Below are 17,675 nucleotides of genomic sequence, written 5' to 3'. Positions count from 1 at the left end.
CATTTTATGTGCCAACTCTCTTTTTCTTTGTTTGCTATTGATAAGAGCATCAAAAGTAGTAAGAAGAATAATGGCTACTGGTATTTCCATCATCATTATTTGTCAATACAAGTACCTACAGATAACAACTTGGGGACATCCTTAAGCATAAATTTTGATGTATCTTCCTATTTTTCATGCACATAACTTCACTTCTAAGGATTTCAACACACGCAGCTAACCTGGGAGTCATTTCTTCAAAAGACAAATAACAGTAAGACAACAGAAGAGCATGTGGAAGTGTGTGGGATGTTTTATCTCATAAGAAAATATCTCCTCAGGTTTGAACCTATATAGTCATACCTAAAGAAAAAAGAAAAAATAATAATCTCCTGCCAGCTATATTCAGTAGCTATAAAAGCAGGTCGTTTAATTCAGCTGCCTTTACTCAGTAAGGCATTAAACTGGAGGAGTCAAAGAATAAAAAGAGACATTAATTCAGATGTTCATTTGTAATTTAACTGCCTGTGAAATGTTCCCGTTATTGAATGGAAAAGAGCTTGCTTAGTTCACAAGCCATCCTTTTACAGTCTTGCAGTGTTCACTTCAGAAGCCTCAATTAAAAAAAATATAGAAAATACAATTTTAAAGTGTAAATGGAAATCCCCAACGTACTTGATCTGACAGCTATGGTATTACAAAACAGAATTACTATTTTAAAGCCTTGGGCACTAGCAGGCCTCTGATGTCGGCTATATAAAACCACACTGACAGACAGTCATTACCAAGGTTAATCTCTGAGAATTAGGACAAGGCAGTCAGTTTTAATATATCAGAATCAGCTAGGAGCCCATCTGTATCTACTACAGTCCTTACTTTCTTAAATCCAGTTATATAACAAGATTTTTTATTGGAAGCTGTAGGTGGTTTTTCAATGAAGACATTATGAAGTAGAAATTGCCTCTTATTATTAATTAAATGTAAACCCTCAAGGCACATCTGCCCTAAAGACCTTGTGGAAATAAGCATCTCTTAACTGTTACCCACTAGCTCTGACACACCATGGGTGCAATTATTTTTCTCACATGTGGGACTACTTCTTTTCCTACTGCTATTTTAATGACTTCAGGACAAATGAGGAAAGGACTTTAAGTCTTTTGCTGTGGATGGGTGTGAGTCTGAATAGCAAGACACCCATGGAACTCACAGGAGACCTTTCTTAAGACTACTGAGAGAAACACTGAACATAATAATCTTGTGGGCAGAATTAAAAAAAAAAAAAAAAGAAGGACGAAAGAAGAAACATTTGCAAAGGACAGGAGGTTTTGTCAGGAGAAATAACTGGCCCGGCCTTCCGTTCCCTGAAACCTGAAGATGTTCAATGACGACACGAGGAAATGGCCTCAAGTTGTGCCAGGGGAGGTTTAGACTGGATCTTGGGAACAATTTCTTCCTGGGAAGGGTTGTCAGGCCCTGGGCCAGGCTGCCCAGGGCAGTGGTCAAGTCCACATCCCTAGAAGGATTTCAAAGCTGTGTAGATGTGGTGCTGAGGGCCATGGGTTAGTAGTGGCCTTTGCAGTGCTGGGTTAATGGTTAGGCTTGATGATCTTTGAGGTCTTTTCCAACCAAAACAATTCTATGATTCTATGATGTCCTTTGGTGAGGTAAGGAAGCAGCCCACTAATACACCCGTGACTATACAGTTAATATTTATCCATTACAGCAGGTTTGTGCAAGTCAAGCATGTGCAAATGGGGGCTGTGTAAATATGTACAACACGAATGAACACACACAACCAGTTACATGAAGAGCAGTATGGGTTCTTCTGCATGTGCAGGCACTACAGGGCATGGTGCTGGGAGATGCAGAGATTCCATATCTGCCTGTGGCTTACAAAATCCTCTGGGGCTTTCAGCATCATGCTCAGGGATAACATCCATCTCCATCTCCTTGCCAAGCCAGGACACAGCAGAGCAGATGGATTACTAATAGGTTGCAGATAAGGTTCCTACTAGGTAACCAGTTTGATCTATGCCATAAATGCACCTTTAATGATAAAAACGCATCTGTAAGATACTAAGGTGAAGCAAGTAAAGGACAGTAATAATTGAAATGATAGGACAGTTATATAAATGGAACAATGAAGGCTAATATTTAGGCAGTTTATACTTACTGGCATCATCCATAAATTCAAATTCACCCCCTAATTCAGCACTGGTTAAGTGGTACTGGTCAGGATCAGTCAGGGCACTCAGCAGAATCAGCAGAACCACTGAGTTTATAATCTACAGAGACAAAAAAGGGAAAAAGGTCAGGCTGAAAAAGTAATGCATGAAAAAAACCTCTGGGCAGGATATACCCACCACAGTCCATGACAACTATGGTGGAGGCTGTTTCGAACTGTACAACTGTAATGCTTAACTAACACTGCAAGTAGTTTCTCTGGGTTTGTGTAAACAGGACCTATTTCTTCTCCAAGTGGTGGCAGGAAAATGAAACAAAAAGTAGATTACCCCTTTTCATTCTGACTCTCTCACACCATCACACAAGTTACCCCTGCACTTTCAGGTTATAAAACATGTTAGCACATCCACTTCAGATTGTTCTACAGCAAAAACTAAAATCAATTAAAAATAATAATTTTGAGATTATTACAAATGAATGTTGTAGTCAAGAATTATTAGCAGAGCTGGAATTGGAGACAGGCCCTGTGTAATTGCTAGGTGATCAAAGAGGAGCTGATTTGCTATAAGAGGCTGAATTTTAAAAGAGGCTGTGAGTGATTAACTGATTCACGAGATGCTAAATCAGGAGGCCTTGAGGGGATGGGAGTAGGTGGATATGTGAGCCCAATATCTGATGTGCATGTTTCTGTGTCACATGGCACAGAGAGGCACTCACAAACAAAAACCTTATGATAGGCAGAAAGTGACTTAAATGCAAGAATATAGTATAGAGTGATTCAGTAGATACGGATTGTCTAGTATCAGCTATGAGAGGAATGCAGAGGTAGCTAAGATCTATGTTTTAAAACAAATCTGAACAAATTATTCATATCACTTGGAAGTGAAGAGGACTAATTGAAATAACACAGCCTGGCTAAAAAATTATTCTACCGAATTCAGAAGATGATTGATGAACAGAGAAATGGAGAAAAGAAAGCTGATAATAGAGTATGCTAGGAAAGATGGGTTTGTATTGCTTTGGTTCTTACTTCAAAGTCATCCTAGTCTACAAAAAGATGTAGGAAGAGAGGCTCTAACAGATGTAAAGAGATTAGAGAATTTTGGGTTAGATCAATCCTTTTCGATAGGCTAATTCCATCAGGTTTAGCTGATACCAGATCTGTCAGAAGAAAAAGATGAGAAATAACTGTAAAGTAACAGTTCCTTGGGGATGAGTCTGGGTATGACTGAATAAACTGAACGTGACTCAGTGCCATCCCATACAGTCATCTTTGCAGCAACATGGTGGTGGGCAGTTCCACAGAAACATGGGTATTAGACACACAAATCCTCCTCCTACTCAACCTCCACAGGGCCTTTGTTGAAAGGGTCCAGTTCAAAGTCCTTCTAAAATGTACCAAGAAAAGCCCTGGGGAGGATCTTGCAACAGAACAGAGGGTGATCAGATGTCTGGAAAGTATGAGTGACTAGTAAATAACTAGGGTTGCTTAGTGAGGAAAAGGTGGGGGGAGATACTCTCAGTCTTCTAAGTGCAGAAAGACGAGGAAAAGAAGGAGGCAACAGACTTCATCCAAATCCACTTGGAGTAACAGATTTAAATTACAGATAAGGAAATTCAGGTTAGGCAGCTTGCTGAACAATAAAAACAAGCAGACAAGCAGAAGACATTGTCTGGAGGGGGTTAGAGATCTTCATTACTGCATTTTGTCGTAGAACAGTTAAATAGCTTTATGTTGGGAATGCTGTAGCTACAGATGATCTTATCTTGGTTTTGAAGGCAGAGTAGATGACTGTTGAGATTCAAAGTTAGATTCTATAAATCCTACTAATTTTTAACATTGTTTCTAACTTCATATTGCAATTCAGCTCTTGATCTATACTCCTTTGTAGAAAGCTAGTAGACATATGCCAGCAATAAGTATGTTACTTAAGAAGAGTACTCAAAATAACCAAGCAATCAGAAACCACAGATATATATACTGTTGCTATTTTAAAGGCATCCAAATTTAATCTTTACTACAGATATAGTCAGGAAGATTTATCAAATACTGACCTAGGCACTCTACTTTCGTCATATAGTTATGTCCAGATTCAGATTACGTGTCTGTCAGCATTGCCTTTAAGTCTCTGTATAAGATGCAGCTTCTGTTTGCCTGATCTGAAGTCTGCTGAGGTCAGTAGGAATTTCTCTAATGCTCTTTACTGCTTCCCTTTTTTGTTCTATCAGGTTGTTCTCTTGAGGTCCTCATCATGATCTCTGAGCACCTTCCAACTGTGCTGTCAGCAGTGCAAGTGAAATACACCATGTGTTTATTTGCTCCCTCTCTTTTGCGGAGAAATGTGTGCACAGTTGGGTGCATTGTATTTGTTAGGGTTTTTCTTTTGTTTTGAAAGTGAGGCAACCATTAAATTTTGAAAAACGCTTTAATGCATAAATTTTATGTGCCTAAAAACTTACTGATGTAGCATCTTCCAAGGACACATCACCAAGGACAAGAACACAAACTGATTCCCTGTTGATAGATGCAGTTGGGATGAGAGTTGAAATGTCTGTTGTAGGAAAAGCTAAGGAGATTTTTCTGTTCTCTCAATAGGGCCAAGAATTCCTCTAAGATATTTTACCTTCTTTCAGCAACAAACAAAATTATGTCTAGTTAACAATGCTTAGAAAGCATTTTCATTATGCAAAATTTCAGTAAGCCCTATGCCTTCACCCTCCTTTTATGGGGGGAGAAACAGAAAGATGTTCATGAAGATGCAGCAGGGTTGTGTTCAGTGGTGCAAATAAAATGCAAGATTTTGCACTATTGAGTCAGAACTGTGACCACCAGCTCCTGATGCTGGTTATGACCACAGTGCTACCTAGGCATAGGAAAGGAGCCCCAGGAGCACTAAGAGGCATTACTGGCCCTGCCCAGCCCCACCTTGGGCGTCTCCACACCCCTGCCCATGGCCCAGGACCCCATTTCAGCTCAGCCTGAGGCCACCATCCCCTGCCCCAGTGCCACCACAGGAGTGCTGGTCTCCAGCCATGCTTTCTGCATGGACCTCTTGAATTTATGTTGTAGCCTGTCTCCAGTTGTGTCACTGGTCTCATCCCCTTGTGCTTCCTATTGGGCCCCCTGGATGGCCCCTGACCCTTGTTCTTCACCTGCCATGCTGGGTGAGGGCTGTTGACGGATCCCAGTTCTGCACCCAGGCTCAGCCCCTGCAGGATAGTAGCCAGAGTGCCCTAATAAGAAACTGGACTAAGATCCTATAGAAAGTCCTAGAAATGCCCAACTATCCTCTTATCCTGATGCAGATATAAAGTAATAACTTAAACAATCCCCAAATCCCACTTCTCTTGCAACCAAATAGAATACAGCTGCCTTCTCATCAATGTATAGGAGGAAAAAAACTCTTGCTTTATAGAGACCACAGAATGTATAAAGAAAAGGGGAAAACAGGAAATATTATAGAGGAGATAGCTAGTCCAACTATTGGAGCATTACTTGGGTTACACAGTTTCAGACTTGAATAGAAGATATTTGAGCCAGCAACAACTGTGGGAGAGAAGGTGCATGAGAGAGAGAGGCAGCACATGCTGTGACTAGGACTGGCACTGCCAGCCACGGTCACTGCTTCCATCTTGTACTGTGATAAAGAACCAGCACCTTATGTATGGTGTGATGTAGCTCTGCTAGAAGGAACATGCAGAGGTTAGGATGCAAGGAAGCAACCTCATGTCTTCCACAGACAGCATCCAGTGTTCAGAAACTATATAATGCACTACAGTTTCAGACCTCTGCCACCAATGAGTGAGTTGCCTTCTTTGCCACATCATTTGTTCCAGAGATCAGCACTGAACTGTGGTGACCTATGGAGGTAAAATACAGGGGAGAGAAGGTGGCAGGAATCACTGCATCAAACGATGATGAGAAAATGAGTACAACTATAATTTCAGACCCTTCCCAGAAGTGCAGCTGCATGGTAGCTATCCCAGCTTAGCTAAAATAAAATTAGGTTTCATAGCTCTGAAGAGCATGCCATTAACACAGATCTTTTGCCGGTGCCTAATTCAAGCAGACAGAGAAATACTCAAGCCAGCAATGTCTGTACATTACATAGATGTCTGTAAATACTGAAAGAATTGTCAGGAGTTACAATGGCTTAATTTTTCACTGTCTTCCTCCACCTTGAAGTCAAAAGTTGAAATAAAATTGCTCTAATAAAGGAGTTTAGATGAGGATACACTAAATTTACTTTAACTCAATACAACACATTAAAAATCCACTGATGTTTCTATTGAAGCCCAGTGTCCCCTCTATAAATATTCCACTACAGTTCTCCCAGGACTTCCTAATGTGGTGAAGAGAGATCTCAATATTTATAGGAAAAAAGGAAAACCTCCAAGCTTTAGTTATATTGAAGGTTCAATTCATAAATGCCTGTAGCTGTCTGAATGCTGTCTATGCAGTGAAAGATGTCCATACACTTTTAATTCTGGGTCTGTTTTCAGCTTCACTGAACTCCAGAGACATCCACTGAAGCGCACGCCTTAAATCTCTGCACTGGTGTAGAACTAACTCACTGCCTGTGCTCCCTGTCAAGGACCCTTTACAGTTCCAGAGATTTTAATGGCAGTGAACACCCCAGTAATATTTGGGTACAAAACCCCTATACTTTTAGATAAGGGAAGAAATATAGAAAACTGCAAAGACAAACTTTGTTTTTATGATATAGAAAATAAAAACAGACTTAATGAAAACACAGTCATTCTGGGCTAACCCCTCAAACTTTCTCTAATTCATATTAGTGAATTATAATACTGTGGGCAGTATATGTGCAGCTAGTTATTGAAAACATCACTGTAGTTTATTCTACAGTCACCTACCTGACATGGTATGAGCTACCAGATGAAAGAGGAGACAATTCTTTTTTAACAAAAATGCTTGTGACTGGGTAGCAAATAACAGCAGATTTCTCTGAGGACTTTGAACAGTGAGCCATCTCGGGGTGTTGCTGATCAAGGCTCCCAAATGTTCGCCAGGTTTTGCACTTGGCACACCCAATTCAAGCATATTTTAAGTAGCCCACAAAACTGGCAGAGTTCCCTCTACAGAGATATTATTGAAGCAAATCACCAAGGACATTGCTTTGAGCAGTAGGAAACCCTATGTGTTTTTAATAATAATGAGGAAAGTCTCAAGCAAAGCCTCCATAATCTCCATCTCCCTTCCAAAATATCAAAGTAAGTTTATTACTCTAAGTCTTGGTTCTGTATAGATACTGGAGAAAAGAAGCCCCAGCCTTAAACTGCTTTTGCTTCTTGAAACTAAACTAACAACAGAATAATATTTATAGTTCTTGAATATTTGAATTCAGGATAACTATTAGAAAAAGTAAGAATGTATGGAAAATGTATAGTTAAGCTAACATAACATCCTTAATTCTCCCCATCTACCTTTGTCTTCTCAGCTGGGATGTACTTGTTTTTTTTTCTTTTAGAGTAGAAGATATTACGAAAATCAAGAACATTTTTGTTCATCAAGAGGACACAAGAACCTTACAAAAGGAAAAAAAAAAAACCCTCAAGTTCATTGTTTAACTCGATAGTTCAGGATAGATTTGCACTATCTGGGATGCCTTTCCCAACCTCCCCTGTGAGCACTGATGATGAGCTAAGGTATAATGATCTGTTGCCTCGTATAGGCAGATATTTCTGTCTGTTCTCTCCCTGTTAGGCAGGGTATTTTTTTTTTCTTCTGAATTCTGGTTGAAGAGGAAATAAGGAGGAAATTTTAGCAATAAAGGTTTTACAGCTGCCTGACTGCTACAACAAGAGAAGCAATGATGCGTCCACCCTGTGTGCCCCAGTTTCTTTACAGATCTCAGGGCAATGATTCAGTCACCTTATTCCGCAGGGCATGCAGGACCCAGGAGCTATACCTGAGTGCAGCTCAGTCAGTGCCTTGAACTCCTAGAAGAAGAGGAGCCAGAGCCCTGGTTGTCAGAGTACCTCTTTTTTTTTTTTTTTTTTTTTTCCCCTTCTTTTTTCTTTGCTTTTTTTTTTTTCTTTCTTTCTTTTTGCTAAGCCTTCTGCCTTATGCTAATGAAAATGTTTCAGCTCTCCAGTGCTGGGGGACAAGCTGCAGATGTGTCAGTGATGCAGAAATTAATGAGTGGTCCAAGGAAGGAAACAGCCACATATCTTTTCACCCAATGAAGCATAAAGGTCTGAAGGGAAACAGAAAGATGGCCACGTAAAGTTGGTTTAAAAGGGCAAGCTTCACCCCTTTTACCAGTGAAATCCATTATCAGACATTTTTACTGAAGCCAAAAGGTTGGAGGAATACAGAAAAGGATCAGCTGTTTATTCAGGAGATGCAAGTGCTTAGCTGTATTAAAAAGCATCTTAAAAACAAAATATAAGCCTTCTGGCTTCAGGTTCTTGATGAATCTTAAAATAATAGGAGAATAAAAAAAAGAAGTTGTCCCTGCACAAGTTGTTCTTTCTTACTTCCCTGTATGGTTTCTCAAACCATGTATTTCTGGGAAATAGGGAAAGCATTAGTCAGATCAGAAGCAGCAATTAAGTTTTTATGTTCCTTAATCTGGAGAAGACAGGATAGAGTCTGCAATTCTTGTTGCTTATTTTTCCACATTATTCATGAGCAGCCAAATAATAATCCAGGCAGGCTCAAACTACCGTATTATGGACAGTATATAATAGAAAGCTGCATAAAATAGTTTTATCAGACTTTATATATAATCTCAACGTTGATTATTGTAATGACACTAAGCACTGAACTTTAAAGGCTATGCTGATTAAATTGATATAGGAAGTCCAGCATAATTTATCATCACTGTTCTATACAAGTGACTCAACTACTGCCTGCTGCCAGCCTTTTAAAAGTCCTAAAACCCAAATCACAAGAAGTCTGCTATTAATGAAATGTGGTAATGACTACATTCATTTAAAGAAAAAATTAGATGGACAGACTGTGCAGGATGCACACTAGAGGTTTCTGTCTTCCTAGAGATAAAGTTTAATTTGTTATATGGTTAACCTTAGTTTTTGCATGGTTTAAGGAAACAGGACATTTGTATGCAAATTTGTCAGTGGATTCTTTGTTACTTTACACTGTATTTAAATAAATATGTATTTAAATCTGTGTCTGAGCAAAGCCTCCAAATGCTTGCTGAGGTCTTCTGCCCAGCCCTGGGGAAATATAATTATATACCCTTGTTCAAGTCATAATGTTGCCAGGCTGACTCACAATTTCTACTAAAGCACATCTTGGTTCAGGATGCTGTGAAGAGCTAGCAAAGAATTGGTATGCATTAAACCTTACTAGAAAAAGAGTTGTTGAACCAGTCAGTTGGGATTTGTTGATTTCTGCATTTGTCCTTGACTTCCAAAACTGAATTTTTGAGCCTTGTAGGTAACTATGAAAGGTTGAGGGCAGACCAGGCAAAGTGTTGCTGTTCATGTGAGGTGTGGCAGCTCTGAGATCTCCTGACGGATGAGTCAGTTAATGCAGCTGTAACTGAGCAGTTGTGTACCCACAGCAGCCAAGGAAGCTGTCTGTGTGCAGACTGGCTTCTAGCCTCTTTGGTCATGTGTTACTGCACTGGTGAGAGAAACATGTTCTAACTTTTGGCAGTGTTCCACCTAAGCCCACTTAATTAAAACAAACAAAGAAAACAACAAACAACCACAAAAAATCCCACAAAACACACCAAAACTTTGATTAATTATTCTTATGTAGTTACTACAGGCAATATCTACAGAAGCTGTGCAAGGGAGCAGGGCTGTCAGCTGTAAACTGCATCCATGCATCACTCTGCAACCTCAGGCAGGGATTTGGTTATGCAAGGTGGAAGCAGAGACACCACAAAGGACAGTACAGTGCAGATAATTATGAAACAGTAAATAACATGATCACATGTATCAGATCTGTGTGGGCACAGCTGTTTTGCAGCTGGAAAATGCACCTCCACAAGGTGAAAATCTCCCACAGACCTGTGTTTCTGTCAAAAGCATTTCTCCTGTCTGTTTCAAGTAGCTTAATGTATCTTCTGACAGAACAAGACCTTGCTCAGGACAAGCCAGCAATTAAATGAAAAACAGCCACAGCTCTTTAAGAAGCTCCTGTGAGGCAGGGGACTGGGATGCCGGCAGTCAGAGCTCATTGCAGACACCCAAGGGAGCAGCTCCGGGAGCAGTGCTCTAGGCTCAGGTCCAGATTACTCCTCTCAGTGATGCCTTGCTGGCAGATTCACTATCTCAGCTCGACCAGGAGCACTCTCTTACACCTTCAGCAACGAGCACGGATTTTTGCTTCCTATTCTACTGTTTGGAGATTTGGGGCTTTATGTCTCTAGCCCAGCCATACAATAGCACAGAAACTCCCGAGCAAATTTTCAGGCCTTGGCCACTTTAAACTTCCAGAATTTTGCAGTCAAAGCATGAGCCTCACAATAAAACCAGAGAAAAAGAAAGCAATCAAGGAAATTAATTTCTGGCTATTTTGCAACATCCGTTCCATATGTCCAGGAACATATAAGACTAATTGCATTTTCACTGACGTCAGTCTAATCAACTATCAGTTTACAAAGCATAATGTGCTCTCCTCTGGCTCACTAGGAGATACATATTAACCTTCAGCAGGACTTCTGACCTTGTTTTACTTAATTAATGTAATACCTCCTCGCTTCCTATAAATACATTCATGATTTCTGTATAAAAAGCAAATGTAATTACAGCATACTAGACTCCTATTACTGGGTTTCTTTCTTTTAACAAGCATTGATGTAAACTTTGCTCCTCTTACAACCAACCATCTGTTTTCTCACTGGAGGGAGACAACTGTTCCTTGTAATCCCAATGAATTTATTATCCAATTGAAAGCCTCACTAAGAAAAAAAAGGGTATTTTACAAAGCTTTGCATTTTCTGAATTGGTAACTATGTTTATTGGAAAAGACAACTGTGTCATGGACAACTGATGCAGATTATCAGCTGTCATTGCAATGATTCATGTACTTTGTGAAAAATCCTAGTGTAGCATTTGGGAATATAAAGAAAACCTGCATGTGCAAGGGGATTAGAGCTTGAAGACATTTTCAGAAATCCTTGTGTTGTGTTACAGACTAATAAGCAGTCCAGTAAATGCCATGGGCTGTCCAAGAAATTTTATCCCTCCAATGACTTGAAAGGTTTTTAAAACAAAGCCAGTAATAAACACAGTGATGTATGACAGAGTCTGGGGAGGGACAGACGAGGTGCTGTTTCTGCTCCTCTTGCAAAACAGCAAGCATACCAGCCTGGCTACTTTCACTCAGGACAGAAAGCACAGGTAACTCATGATACGTGTACCCATGAATTCATCCTTTTTTCAGATAAACTTGCCGGCCTGTTCATGGATTGATTCCGTCACCCAGAGGTGAGTAATTAGGGTCTTTGCAAGCTGTCTTATTGATTGTGCAATATAAATTCCTCCCATATGGTACTTTGTTTTGTAATTTAACTGAGGACAGCCTGAAGCATGAACTGGAGAAAGGAGGTGGGACAAGGTCCTGCACTGCAGGAACCAGCCTGGGTTTGTGCATGGTAGGAAGGAGTACTTTAAGGAGTTCTCCAGAGTCCATTCTCAAAACAATTAACTGTTATTTTATTTAATAATGTCTCTCTAGATAAGTTACAATCAAAATGTAGTTATTGAGAAGGTTCAAAGAATATAAATGTTGTTCATGCTGATTATCAGTGAAGGTCTTTTTGTTCTATCATGTCTAAAATGCACACATGCTTTCAGTTGCTTAAGAAAATACCACGCAGACCTTGAGCAGGTATTTTTGTGCAGGGTCAGTCATTTATTTACTTCTGGTCTTGAAGAAGAAAATTAAATGGGTGCAATCCACCACAAGAGCAAATACTCTGAACCTCCTCTGATTCCAGTCTCACTTGGATATTCAACATGTGCATCAATCATACAGGGAAGCCTCTGAAAGGATTCATATTTTTCTTCATTTATTATGAATCCCAAATTTTCTTTCCACTCTCCTCAAGAGCAACAACGTACACAAGAAGTCTTCAATGAGATACTTGGGAATATCACATTTTTTGTAAAGATCTCAGCTTTAATTTTATGAAAAGAAGTACACACAGTAGAAAAATTAATGATAACTTTATAGACATGGCACTTGGGACACAAATACTTAAGTCACTGAAGCCATTTTCACTACAAGAATCAGGAATCTCAAGTCATTTTAGACTCTAACATGAATCCTTCACTTCCCAGTAAAGAAATCTCGCCTGCTGCTGACAACATATCTCTTACCAAGGGTTGGGAATTAGCCATGTCACTGGCACCAGCCAGCTCTTCCCCCTGAACATACTGCCCAGGTCTGGGCCATGGAGGAGCAATCACTTGCTGAACCCAGTGAGCCCAATTCTACAAGACTTCTTTCACCAGTGTCACCAGTATGGGACTGTTAGTGGGGGTGGTAGAGGGAGTGTTGCCTGCAGGATAACCTGACCCAACATCCCAGCTACATCACACTGGCATGACGTGGCAAGTGACATCCCTGACTGATATGGAGGAACAGAGCCTTCAGTGAATTGGCTGGTGTAGTATGACCACAAATATGGATATAAAGATTCTTTATTCTTAGCCCATTTAATTCCATATAATAGCAAATAAAGCTAATTTTCTAAGTAAAACACAAGGCCTTACACTTGCATTCATACAAATTCCTTCTGGGATAAATAAGTTTCCAATTTTCTGTAATATCAAGATTTCTAATGGTGCAGTTTCCCCCATTTCACAGCTTCAATTTTTTTTTTTTTTTTCAGTTTTAAAAATCTCCCAATTCTTACAGGTTTGAAAATAATTAATAACTTCATATTTTCTTGGAATTTCTTTATTTTCCTTGAAAGGGCCTTTCCAGCCTGTTCAAGCAGCCTGGAAGGACCTTTGTGTAGGTAAATTTTGTTTACATGAGCAGTCAGTCAGTGATGATCTCTGCCAAGTAAGCCTTACAATTTCAGTAATCTTTTAACTGGTATTTAAGCACATGGCCATACGTGCTGTTTCACACGGGGATTCAAAAAGACAAGGAAAAAAGTGTGGCCCAGTCACAAAACATACATCTTGAGTCTCTTTGGGACATCAGGTCATGTGCACTCTACTGATTTCAGCAGGGTTTTCAACCAGTAATTCAATGAGACCATAGCAAGCAGTGCTTCTCTTTTGCTTCAATCATAGAATCACAGAATGGTCTGCGTTGGAAGGGACCTTTAAAAATCATCTAGACCCAACCCCCCTGCCATGGGCAGGGAGACCTTCCACTAGACCAGGATTCTCCAAGCCCCATCCCACCTGGCCTTGAACACTTCCAGGGAAGGAGGCATCCACAGCTTCCCTGGGCAACATGTTCCAGTGTCTCACCACCTTCACAGTAAAGAATTTCTTCCTAATATCTAATGCAAATCTACCCTCTTTAAGTTTGAAACCACCACCCTTCATTCTATCACTACACACCCTTGTAAAAAAAAAAAAAAAAAAAAAAAAAAAAGCCCTTTACAGTACAAAGAAACCACTACCAGCAGCATTTTTGCATCCATTAGGATTCAGCCCTTTTATTAAAGACTGGGATGGAGACAGAAATTATGCATGTCTTCAACTGTATATTTAGAATAATTCAGAACTGCTGCGACTCACAGTTCATGCTGAGCTTTCCACAAACAGCAGCTCAAACGTTGAAGTCACCCAGGCTAAAACCTTCAGCTCACTTGATTTACCTTCTTACCACACGTCCTTCAGAGAGAGCTGCACAACCTGCTAAGTCGTGGTTAGAAAGGATTCTTGGTCTTCCATTAGTTTTTACTTTTAGCCCCTTTCTGCAATGCCCCGGGGAGTGTGTGGGAAGGTGGGGCTGGGCCATGGGGGTGGCAGCAGGTCCTGGGGGCAATGCTGCAGGGAGGTGGGTGTCAAGCGGCACACGTGGCTCAAAAATGAAATCTCCTTCTTTTAAAGGCTCTTTTGTTTGGGGTTTGTTGTTTGTTTTTCCAGAACTGAGGCATTAAGAGTTTCATCTTTGCCCCCACTCGAGTCAATGGGAAATAATCCTCGTTGTCCCAGATGGTGCTGGAGCCTCAGGATGTGCATAAACCCCAGTGCTCTGTGTCAAGAGAATGAGAAATCCCTCCATGACACTGTCAGCAAATCTGACACGGTTCCTTCTTTGTCTTTTAGATAAAGAAAGAGGAGCCCGTTTACTCAGGAAGAAGATGTGCTGTTTTTATGAACTCTGTTACCGATGGGGATGTTATCCTGACTCACCAGTACCAACTGGGTCACTTGGAGCTGACAAAATGCTGGCTTTCCCGGGGACTCCAGCACCAGGAGCAGATGAGGACTGGCACTGGCTCATTTCAGCAGTCTCACTGCCTTGACCAGCATGCTGATACAGTTGTCTGGAACAAAATTAAGCTGCTGCCAAGTGACTTTCTAATTTTTCTTTTTTTTTTTTTTTTTTCCCTAAACTATGACACTAGTAAGACTTTTGTGCCCCAAAATGTTTCTACATTATTATTTGTGACCTCTGGATTTCATGTTTTAATACAGAGAAGTGTAAAGTGCATGCCAGTGAGAGAAAAAGAAAATAAATATTAACAACCAATAAACTGGTCCTCAGGCCTTGAAATAAATATTAGACCCCAACTAGCCATATTACTGCCATTTTAATCTTCAGCATAATGTTTGTATTCAACATTACAGCACTCTCTCCTGAGCTTTTCTTCCCAAGGCAGCACACCAGTACTTGAAGTGCAGGCTATTCTGCAACCCGATTAGATATTCTTTTCAGGAAATTCCTTCTGGCTGCTCCATCCTTTACAAGTTGCTTTTTACATTGAAGTACGTCAGTGCTCTGCAATCCTATACATATTGAATGATGTATGTACTGTATTGCAGAATCATGCAATGCTGTATTATATGATTCTAGATGCAGTTTCTATGGCTCTATCAGGAAGAAACTACCAAAACATCATAGCTATAGAAACATTAGCATTCTGAAATGCATTACGTTCTAAGATGGAGCGAAGTTAAATATTTATTTCCCAGCTACTATTGATACTTTATGGGACCCTTGTAAGCGTCTGTGGCTGCTGGGCATGTGCTGGAAACGGACACAGTGTTCCTTCCCTTTACCTTTTTGGCAAAGTGCACTCCACCTATACTCAGTTCCCCAGTCTCTCCACTATTTATAGGATCCCAAACATACAATTAATACATTAAAACTGAAGAGCTAAAACATCATCCCAGAGAAATACACTATTTTTTCCACATTTAATCAGACATTAAATTCTGCCTCCTGAAATTATACTAACTCAAAACTGGTCCAATATGTGAAAATTCTATTTTAAAATCCTACCAAAGCTTTAAAGTGAATATTTTTCCCTCCTTCAGAAGCCTCTACTACTGAATAATGGTATTCACAGTCATAGAATTAATAAAATTTACACCTCACAGGTAGCAAGATATTAAAAAGCAACAAAAAACCTAATCGTTCTCTAGGGGAATGTTTTTTCTTCAAGTGAGGGCAACCAGTATACAGAATACATGTTGGTGTAGTGAAAAAATAAAAAGTTTTTATCCTTATTTGAGGTACTCCTCTCATAGCTCACATGTGGTTTGGACTAGTGCAACCACCCAGAATGCACCCAGAGAAAAAAAATTGCCACCAGGACAACATCTAATTTTATGTAAACCCCCAATAGCACATGACATCAAATAATAATTGTTCTTCTGAGATGAAACAGTAATTTTGTATATTACTTTGTAAACCAGACATTTCAACCAGCGTTGCTATTTAACTGAAAGAGCTACCACTGCCTCACTTACTGCTTCCTGAGTTTGCAAGCTCGGAGAAAGCTTTCCACATGCATCTAAATTCCTATGCTTGACAGTTAACCTTAAAAATCTGAGTGTTTTCAGCAGAAGGAGAAAGCGCAGAAAGAAACGGGCACCCTGACATCCTGAGTTACTGTCAGTTTGAACTCACTCACTGAAAAATACATGAAAGCAAAAGGAGCAAAGTAAAGAGGTGCAAATCAGGAAATACCTGCTAGTCAGAAAACAGATTTTGCAGAAAAATACTACGTGAAATCAGGGCACCAGTATTTCACTGTTAGTAACTCAATGGGTAACAACCTCTACAAAGCTGTCCAGCTTTTCTCTGTATTTAAGACCAGCTTATGCACTTAATTCCCTCTTCCTCAAATATCTTTAGGTTCACTGAACAGCTAAAATATCTGTCCTCTGTCTTTGTGAAGCCAACGTGAAAAGGCTTCATTCAGCTGAAGGCAGAAAGAAACAGTAACAAGCACCCTGGAAGAAACGTTCAGAAGCTTTCAGGTCATGTTAAGATACACTGAAACTTCCTTGCAGCAGGCAAAGAGGGGCATCTTTTTTCAATACTGCCAGCATTTCAGATCCCACAGACTGCGGATACTGCGTTTAACTGTATTTTATTAAATCAGGAGCAAGAAATCGTTTTGTGAATCCACCTTTTTCTCAGTGGTGAAAGGTGTATTTTTACAGGACACAGAGCATTTTATATGATTTCTAGGACATAAATGTCAACCTCGCCTTTTTATTACGCAGATTGAATTTATTTAATGAGCTGCCCTACAACGGAGGCCAGCCCTGCGTTTTTCACTTGCTTCTGAAGGGGATTTCAGTAGTTAGCAAATAAGCCCGGGTCTGATCTGCTTCCGTCTGCAACCATTAGAAAAATGATGCCTGGCAAAGAGCTCTGCACAGCCTTGCCAGGCAGGGACGGGTTTCTCTCACCAAGAGGTGGGGAGGACGAAGCAGGCTGAGAAGCGCATCTACCTGACCCACGGCGAGGAGCCAGCTCTTTTTTATTGCTGTGACACCTCTGGGAACCCTGAGCCCGTGGCGGGGCCGGCTCCGGGAAACCCGCTTTTCCTGCATTGGCACCCGAGGGCTGGAGAAAAGATTGTCAAAGCCCTGAGGGCTTAATGTGCCTCCTCCTCCTCCTCAAGGAGTCTTGCTCCTGGCTGAAAACCCCAGTGTGTAGAGCAAGCTCTGGGACTGCCGATAAGCACTAAAAGCTGTGCCTCCAGGGTCAAACTCCTCCCTCACGTCCCAAAACCCCGATGGAGGAAAGAAGTCTTCATGATAGCAGCTCCTGAAAGGTTTCAGCTCTGTCAGGCAGACTAAGGTGCTACCGACAAGCAATGATCTGACAAACAAGGAACACCCGAAGCAGCCAGCAGAGACCATCAAACAAGATTTTCCGCGCAGCGTGGTCGGGATCTCGGGGCCCGGGCCACCCCGGGCTGAGAAACAGCGCTCCAAAGTTTGGGGGAGCCCGGAAAACGCCTCCCACGAGGGCTCCTACCTCCTCACACCCCCATTCCCAAGCAGCTTCCCGCTGGGAGCCGCCGGTGAGCGAGGAGCATCCGCAGCGGGCGGCGCCCGCATCCCCCGGGGCC

General features: G+C 40.9%; 1 protein-coding gene across 1 annotated transcript in view; it reads right to left on the bottom strand.

Moving 5' to 3' along the window:
- LAPTM4B (lysosomal protein transmembrane 4 beta) overlaps positions 1–5,116 on the bottom strand; it is a 42,999-nt gene extending 37,883 nt beyond the window's left edge. The window contains exons 1-2 of the mRNA XM_010006515.1: positions 5,090–5,116; positions 2,153–2,264 (exon numbers count right to left, since the gene is read on the bottom strand). Of these exons, the coding sequence (XP_010004817.1) occupies positions 2,153–2,264; positions 5,090–5,116 (139 nt within the window). The remainder of the gene's footprint in view (positions 1–2,152; positions 2,265–5,089) is intronic.
- Positions 5,117–17,675: the final 12,559 nt, after the last annotated feature.

This window comes from Chaetura pelagica, unplaced genomic scaffold (assembly GCF_000747805.2).
Source record: "Chaetura pelagica isolate M959 unplaced genomic scaffold, ChaPel_1.0 scaffold76, whole genome shotgun sequence".
Lineage (NCBI taxonomy): Eukaryota > Metazoa > Chordata > Aves > Apodiformes > Apodidae > Chaetura > Chaetura pelagica.
Note: the sequence above shows the minus strand (reverse complement) of the source record. Positions and strands in the feature narration are given on the sequence as shown.